At 40.8% G+C, this 9,002-nt stretch overlaps 1 protein-coding gene across 1 annotated transcript; it reads right to left on the bottom strand.

Annotated features, from left to right (window-relative positions):
- Positions 1 to 279: 279 nt before the first annotated feature.
- Positions 280 to 7,220, bottom strand: LOC109900919 (kelch repeat and BTB domain-containing protein 11). The gene is made up of 2 exons (XM_020496813.2): positions 6,848 to 7,220; positions 280 to 6,408 (listed from the first exon to the last, which is right to left on the bottom strand). The coding sequence occupies exon 2, from the start codon at positions 5,774 to 5,776 to the stop codon at positions 3,653 to 3,655; it is 2,124 nt and encodes a 707-aa protein (XP_020352402.1). The 5' UTR covers positions 5,777 to 6,408; positions 6,848 to 7,220; the 3' UTR covers positions 280 to 3,652.
- Between the last annotated feature and the right edge of the window lie 1,782 nt (positions 7,221 to 9,002).

The raw sequence follows: 9,002 nt of genomic DNA, 5'->3' as shown, positions 1-9,002 counted from the left end.
ATGCACGCATTAAGAAAATGACTATAAAAACGGTTAAATCTCCATGGATTGATGAGTAATTGAAGAATTGTATGGTTGAGAGGTAATGAGGCAGAAGGAATAGCAAATAAGTCTGGCTGCACAACTGATTGGCAAACTTATTGCAAATTGAGAAATCATGTGACGAAACTGAATAAAAAGAAGAAGAAACTACGCTATCAAACAAAGATAAATGACATAAAGAATAATAGTAAAAAGCTTTGGAGCACCTTAAATGACATTTTGTGAAACAAGGCAACCTCAGCTCAATCATTTATTGAATCAAATTCATCACAAAACCAACTGATATTGCCAACTATAATGATTTTTTTAATTGGCAAGATTATTTAGGCATGACATCCCAGCAACAAACGCTGACACTCCACATCCATGTATATATTGGGGTAGGCCGTCATTGTAAATAACCATTTGTTCTTAACTGACTTGCCTAGTTAAATCCCAAAAATATCTGACCAAATTATGAAAGACAAGTATTGTAATTTTGAATTCTGTAAAGTGAGTGTGAAAGAGGTGAAAAAAGTATTGTTGTCTATCAACAATGACAAGCCACCTGAGTCTGACAACTTGGATGGAAAATTACTGAGGATAATAGCAGATGATATTGCCACTCCTGTTTGCCATATTTTCAATTTAAACCTACTAGAAAGTGTGTGCTCCCAGGCCTGGAGGGAAGCAAAAGTAATTCCGCCACAGAAGAATAGTAAAGCCCCCTTTACTGGCTCAAAAAACGGACCAATCAGCCTGTTACCAACCCTTACTAAACTTTTGGAAAAAATTGTGTTTTTGTTAGACTTCAGTGCGACTTTTGACATAACCAATCATAGTCCGCTACTGGAAAAATTTATGTGTTTTGGCTTTACACCCCCTGCTATATTGTGGATAAAGAGTTACCTGTCTAACAGAACACAAACGGTGTTCTTTAATGGAAGCCTCTCCAACATAATCCAGGTAGAATCAGGAATTCCCCTCGTTAGCTATGTAGGCCCCTACCTTTTTTCAATCTTTACTAACGACATGGCACTGACTTTGAGTAAAGCCAGTGTGTCTATGTATGCAGATGACTCAACCCTATTACACGTTAGCTACTACAGTGACTGAAATGTCTGCAACCCTTAACAAAGAGCTGCAGTTAGTTTCAGTGTGGGTGGCAAGGAATAAGTTAGTCCTAAATATTTCTAAAACGAAAAGCATTGTATTTGGGACAAATCATTCACTAAACCCTAAATTAAATATTGTAATAAATAATGTGGAAATTGAGCAAGTTGAGGTGACTAAACTGCTTGGAGAAACCCTGGATTGTACACTGTCATAGTCAAAACATATTGATACAACAGTAGCTAAAATGGGGAGAAGTCTGTCCATAATAAAGCACTGCTCTACCTTCTTAACAGCACTATCAATAAGGCATGTCCTACAGGGCCTTGTTATGTCGCACATGGACTACTGCCCAGTCGTGTGGTTAAGTGCCACAAAAAGGGACTGAGTAAAATTGCAATTCGCTCAGAACAGGGCAGCACAGCTGGCCCTTGGATGTGCACAGAGAGCTAACATTAATAATATGCATGTCAATCTCTCTTGGCTCACTTGTATTTGTGAGAGGTATTGGTGGCCTTTTTTTGTGAGGCATTGGAAAACTTCCCTGGCCTTTGTGGTTGAATCTGTGTATTTGAAATTCCCTGCCCGGCTGAGGGATCTTACAAATAACTGTATGGGGTATAAAGATGAGGTAGTCATTCAAAAATCATGGTAAACTCTGTTATTGCCAACAGTTAGTCCATGCAACTTATTATGAGTCTTGTTAAGGATATTTTTACTTCTGAACCAATTTAGGCTTGCCATAACAAAGGAGCTGAATACTTACTGACGCAACACATTTCAGCTTTTCATTTTTAATTATTTAGTAAAATTATTAATTCCACTTTGACATTATGGGGTATTGTGTGCAGGCCAGTGGCAAAAAAAAAATCTGAGTGTAACTTTTAAATGCAGGCTTTAACACAACAAAATGTGTAAAAACTCTGGGGTGTAAATACTTTCTGAAGGCACTGTATGTGGAAAATGCATTGGATTTGAAAAAAGTCACTGACTGTTGTTTTGAGGATGGAATTTAAAACCACAGGATTATGTCATTATGGTAACCAAATTTAAACATAGACAAACCTTGTATAAAATGTGTTCAATTTGTACCTTTCAGCAATGTCAGATATTCAACATTATAACTTTATTTTATTTATTTATTTGCACAAAAGAAAACAAGTAATAGACAAATATACAGATGAAAACAAATTAAAAAATTAAAACCGGTGTGTGTGTGCAGGTGTGGTTGGAAGCCCAAGGGTTTATATGAAAACCACACCACAAACAAACAATATACAATACATAAGTACAAATATAATAAAGGTTTGTTAAAACAGATTATCCTACTAATTATAAACATACAAATCAACTGATCAGTATAATATCTGCTATCAGAAAAAAATATATAGGCTGGGCGGAACCATAAATCTAAGTTAAAGAATAGGACTAAATCTAATCAAACTTTATTTGAAGTGCATTTAAAGTTTGATTTGATTTAGTCCTACTCTTTAACATAGATTTTTGGTTGAGATGGAGACGTGAATACAACATATCAATTATTAATTTGTTGACAAACTGGGATAAAGCCAGACTAAGTCAGTGGCACTGATGGAACTAACCAAGCAGAAGATTCATCTCCTTCAAATGTTGATATTTGGTTGCGTTGACAACTAAACCCAAAATTGAAATGGAAGAATAGGATTATGACAGTGGCTCGGATGGAACTATCCAAGCAGTAGATAAATATCCTTTAAATGTTGATCATTGGTTGTGTTGTCAACCAAACACAATTCAATATTACTTTTGAAATACAGTAAATAGCCTAAAGTTAAGGCTATTTTACAGACCAATGTAACATTCAATCTTAAAATGAGTAACTCATCCATGGCCACATTTGAGGTTACTGTAACTATAAATGTATTCTTATTTAATTATATAGACCGTGCATGGTCAAGATAGCATGCATACTGTCGGTTGTTGCAGGTCTGCGGAGATCTTCACAATTGCTATAATAATCTGTGCAGAATATCGAACGGCATTGATCACTTGCACCATGTACTTATAATGTAATTTCAACTGCAATCCAACTTTTGTTCTGCTGTTAGAATGAAGCACAGTGATAATACATGAATCTGTTGTATAAATAAACAAAATATCTGATATTGCGTTCCCATTTGAACTTTGCAGCGCTTTTAAATGGTTGAAACGCAGTGATAGCCATTTGGATGGCAACCAAACTAAAAATCAGACATCGTTTTTCCATTGGAATTTGGTTGTGCTTTTAGATGGTTGAAAGCATAGTGAGTGATAACACGTTGGAAATTCAACTCACTTTTGACTGTCTTTTTGAGTGGGTGAATATGGGTTGTAATCTCATTTATCAACTTCTCAACTAAATATTACCCAATTATCCATGTTGAAATGATGTGGTGTGCACTGTGGGTATTTTATCAAACACAACATATTTTGTCCTCATATGACAATTCTGAGGCCACTTTTAGTGAGTCTCCAAAGAGGTCATTATTGTGCATTTGTCTCAGGCTGTCTTGGGAAGAGCCAGGACAAATGGGACAAGGGCACCTTTTGCCTCTACAGGTGATTTGAGTGTCAGTGCCTCAGGCAAAAACTGTTCATTCTCCTCTTCCACAACAAACTGCAATGTTTGGGACTTGTTCACACAGTAAATGGTGTTGCCAATGACAGCACAGCGAAAGGGCAAGGGGTTGGTCTGCTCCAGGGACGCACTGTTGTGCCATATCTTTACCACGGTGTTGTATTTGAACACGTTCACACCGTAGTCACGGTTGACATCAAACCTGTAGATGAAGTTTTTGAATGCCACCATGTCGGTGGATTTCTTCCTGCTGTTGTTGAACGGGCATTCCTCCCAGTCGTCTCTTTTAGTGTCATATCTTAGCAGACGATAAAATAGAGAGCCTCCGGACACGAACATCTCTCCATTACAGGTTGTTGCCTCGTGCGCAATAGCAAAAGCCCCTTTTGGTAGTGGCGCCACTGGGCGCCATCTATCCAGGCGAGGGTCATATTTCTCCACGGTAAAGAGACATTCCCCTCCGATTGCAAACAGGTAGCCGTCCATGGCCACCAGTTTGAGCTGAGACCGACCCTCGGTGAGCGGTCGAATTTCGCTCCAGCTGTCAGTGAGTGGGTTGTAGCAGAACACCTTGTCCGACACTTTGCCTTTGTCCTCCTGCCTTTTGATTCCACCTGCCACGAATAGGTAATTGTACATGGTGCATATCCCAGAGCCCTTTGTGTTGATTTCATCTGGCATCTTCGTCAGCACTTTCCAGTCCTTTGTCTCCTTGTTGTAATAGTAGATCACACGATTCTCATTCAGGGACACTATGGATAGAGGGCTCTGAGGGCGACTGTTCTCACGACTTGTAGGTCTGCTCCCGGCGCCGTCATACACCTCGTTGATTTCAGCCACCATCAACGCCCTCTTTCCCTCCATTCTCCTGGTGATAATTAGTTCTCTCTCCCCTCCGGTCAAACGCCCATAGACACCGGGATCCCGCAGTATTTGCAAGAAATTGTCACTCATGTACTTGTAGGCTTTCTCCTTCAACTCGCTGAGACGTTGCTTTTTGGCTATTGTCAAAATATCATAGCAGTTCTCGGCGGTAATCTGCTCCGACATTGTATCGAGAGCAGCTTGAACCGCGCAGGGGATTTGTAATATTTTAGCTCCGGTGATGACCTCTACAATATTATCCTTACTAACCTCCATTCGGCATGAGTAAATGTAATCCACCAAAATGGTCAAAGTCTTAAAACTCACCCCCTTCACTCGCAATACGTCTCGGCACTGCCGCGCCTTGAAATAGTCACTTTTCTCTGCCAAAACGGCTTTATGCGCTCCAAGTTTCTTTCCAGACACTTCAATCACTAAATCCGTCTCCTCTCTAGAAGCAAAGACTCCGTTTCCATATCCACATCCTTCCTGCCTCGACTGCAGTGCTGAGTTTCCCTGTGTAGCGTCTGGGTCGCTTTCTCCGCACACAGCATTCTGTCCCGCACTGCCTGTCTGTCCGCGCTGATGTATTGTCAGCGCTTCTGCAGCGATACAATAGGTGACAGACGCAGAGCTCCCCTCCTTATGCTCCACCTGGGAACTCGCTTTATCAATCAGACTGTGATACTTCACAGCTCCTCCGCCGACTTCACACACGAAAGGGGTGCTCTGTGCTTGCGTTTCGTCATCCAGGCAGCAGAGGGAATATCCCAGGCTGTGCGCCACGTCAGCCTGTGCGCGGCAATTATCCTCTACCGCATCGCGCTCTATTGAACAGGGCTGCTCTTTGTTGCGCTGTGGGGTATTACAATGTGTTAATGACATATGCTTTTGATCATCATTTGCATTTCCTGAGCCATTCCTTGGTTGGCTACCATTATAAAATCCAAGACCCATCACTCCATTGTCCATTTCAACAAGTGGTCTATTAGTCTCCGTAATACACTGGTACCCAAAGTTTTGATTCTCGTCTGGATCTGTTATCTCGGGTATATTTCCAACGAAGTCCTGCATCAGCAAAGCCATTTTGTCCACCTGCTCTTTCTCGTGACAGGCAGGTGGTGTATCAGCATCAACACTGTGTAGGCACAAGTCTGGGATGCACTGGGCACTGTTATCCATTATCAGAACGCACGGGTTTCTGGTCTATGTATTTTTAAAAATAATATTCTAGTTAAATCAGACAAGTCCAGTATATTGAAATAAAAGGCAATATAAGAGTCAATAGGTTTGATGGCAATCACCACTTAATGATCTCTTCCAGTCCCTTGGGCTAGGCCCACTACAGGCAATACAATTCATCTCCTGCACATCTCTCACTCCAGTGTTTATTTTGCGAAATTGTAATTATTTCGCCACTACGGCCTATTTTTTGCTTTTCTATTGTGTTATTGACTGTACGTTTGTTTATCCCATGTGTAACTCCGTGTTGTTGTTTGTGTCGCCCTGCTTTGCTTTATCTTGGCCAGGTCGCAGTTGTAAATGAGATTTTTTTCTCAACTGGCGTACCTGGTTAAATAAAGGTGAAAAAAATCAAATAAAAAATAAAACTCTGGATTGTCACGTATGCTATCTCCTCTGGTCTCTTATTCATTTTCATTTGATCAGAGGGAAATATAAAAGAAAGGCATTTCCCTTGCAGCAACACGGCGGGTGGATGATGCCACGCAAGGAAACTGGGGATCACCGAGGACACAATCCTGTTTTCCTTTGTCCATCTTCATTTCAGGGTTCAACAGGTGCTGGTGCATCATCTGTGGAGAGGTGGGGAAATTATGCGCATCTGCATCGAGATGTATTTACCTCTTCTAAACATAATATACACAACAGCGACAAATGTTTGAGACAGTGGATTGTGGATGTGGCTATTAGCGTTTTCACCACTGTATTCTGACTTTTAAGAATATACTTATATTGATAATGATCTATTTGAATTATACCATCTAATGTGTGCTATAGGCTATCAGAGGATTTGTGTTGATTGTGTAATGACTTTTGTGCGCCATAATATGTATACTGTGAGCGGCTTCATTTTTATCCATGGAACCACTTCAATAATGAAATACTTTCTTCCTTATCCTATTATTGCAATCAACAATCTAGTTTTGAAACAAACAATACGATTTGTAACGAACTAAAGAACAAACGCATAAACTACAAAACTACAAAAGCCAAAGTTAATGACATACTTACTCGTACAATAGGCTTTACTCCCCAGCTGCAAAATATGGTGCCTGATGCAGTCTGGTTATAGCCTATCTGATGCAGTGTAGTTTTATAAGGGCTTCCCCGATCGCAAAACCGCTTTGCTTGAAGAAAGAGCGAGTCGAGCCCCGAAACCTTAGGCTACTCGCTGCCGCAGACGACCGTGGCCTGTCAGTTTCGGATTGAGATAGGATGAAAGACTATTTTTCACCTTTAATATTCCTTTCAGCATAACTTCGAATCCCATCCAAACCAAATTTGAGAAAGTAAATTAGAAAAACAGTTAATGATTGAAGATTTGCCTTGCTCCTAAACAAATTTTGCGGATGATGTAATATAATGAAGGGATTCTGATTTGTACATTAAACCCTCCCCTTTTTATTAACCCTTCACAGAAGTGTAATCTAAAGTATATCATTTATGACTGGAATGAATGCCAGAGAAATGCACGCAGGTCAAATGGTTTAACCTATACCCCACCCCGTAATACATGTGGCATTGGATTATTGTTCATTTATGACTGCATCCGTAAATTACTATAAGAAAGACAAACACTTACAAAAGAGAAGTGTGGGGATGGATAGCTAAACAAAAACGTAGGAATCAGATTCACACAGTGTACACAGCGCACAGTTTTTCCTTAGCAATCTAGACACAATACCCCCATAATGACTAAACAAAAACAGGTTTTTAGAATAAAAAGAACTACAGAAATACCTTATTTACATAAGTATTCAGAACCTTTGCTATGAAACACGAAATTGAGCTCAGGTGCATCCGGTTTCCATTGACCATCCTTGAGATGTTTCTACGACTTGATTGGAGGCCATGATTTGATAAGGCACACATCTGTCTATATATGGTCCCACTGTTGACAGTGTATGTCATTGTGATTGTGTCGAGACACAGATCTGTGGAAGGATGCCAAAACATTTCTGCAGCATTGGAAGCCCCCAAGAACACAGTGGCCTCCATCATTCATAAATGGAAGACGTTTGGAACCACCAAGACTCTTCCTAGAGCTGGCCACCTGGCCAAACTGAGCAATCAGTCGAGAAGGGCCTTGGTCAGGGAGGTGACCAAGAACCCGATGGTCACTCTGATAGAGGTCTAGAGTTCTTCTGTGGAGTTGAGAGAACCTTCCAGAAGGACTACCATCTCTGCAGCAGTCTACCAATCAGGCCATTATGGTCGAGTGGCCAGATGTAAGCCACTGTAAAAGGCACATGACAGCCCGCTTGAAGTTTGCCAAAAGGCACCTGAAGACTCTCAGACCACGAGAAACAAGATTCTCTGGTCTCATGAAACCAAGATTGAACTCTTTGGCCTGAATGCAAAGTGTCACATCTGAAGGAAACCTGTCACCATCTCTACGGTGAAGCATGGAGGTGGCAGCATCATGCTGTGGGGATGTTTTTCAGCAGCAGAGACTGGGAAACTAGTCACGATTGAGGGAAAGATGAACAGCGCAAAGTACAGAGAGATCCTTGATGAAAATCTGCTCCAGAGCACTCAGGACCTTAGACTGGGTCAAAGGTTCACCTTCCAACAGGACATTGACCGTAAGCATACAGCCAAGACAATACAGCAGTGGCTTCAGGACAAGTCTCTGAATGTCCTTGAGTGGCCTTGAGAGCCTGGATTTGAACTCGGTCAAGCATCTCTGGAGAGACCTGAAAATAGCTGTTTAACAACGCTCCCCATCCAACCTGACAGAGCTTGAGAGAATCTGCAGAGTAGAATGGGAGAAACTCTCCAAATACAGGTGTGTCAAGCTTGTAGCTTTTCAAGGCTTTAATCGCTGCCAAAGGTGCTTCAATAAAGTACTTACTAAAGGGTCTGAATACTTAAAAAATACATCAATTGTATTGAACCTTTATTTAACTAGGCAAGTCAGTTAAAAACAAATTCTTATTTACAATGACGGCCTACCCCGGCCAAACCTGGACGACGCTGGGCCAATTGTGCGCTGCCCAATGGGACTCCCAATTACGACCGGATGTGATGCAGCCTGGATTTACTTGAGTAAATGTGATATTTCAGTTTTTTGTTTTGAATACATTTGCAAACATTTATTAAAACCTGTTTTTGCTTTGTCATTATGGGGTATTGTGTGTAGATTGATGAGGGGAAAAAACAATTG

This window comes from Oncorhynchus kisutch, linkage group LG12, assembly GCF_002021735.2.
Source record: "Oncorhynchus kisutch isolate 150728-3 linkage group LG12, Okis_V2, whole genome shotgun sequence".
Lineage (NCBI taxonomy): Eukaryota > Metazoa > Chordata > Actinopteri > Salmoniformes > Salmonidae > Oncorhynchus > Oncorhynchus kisutch.
This window is presented reverse-complemented; position numbering and strand designations above follow the sequence as displayed.

Bases quoted from the DNA above. Each gene is read 5' to 3' on its own strand.
- LOC109900919 (XM_020496813.2), bottom strand. From the start codon at position 5,776: ATGGATAACAGTGCCCAGTGCATCCCAGACTTGTGCCTACACAGTGTT.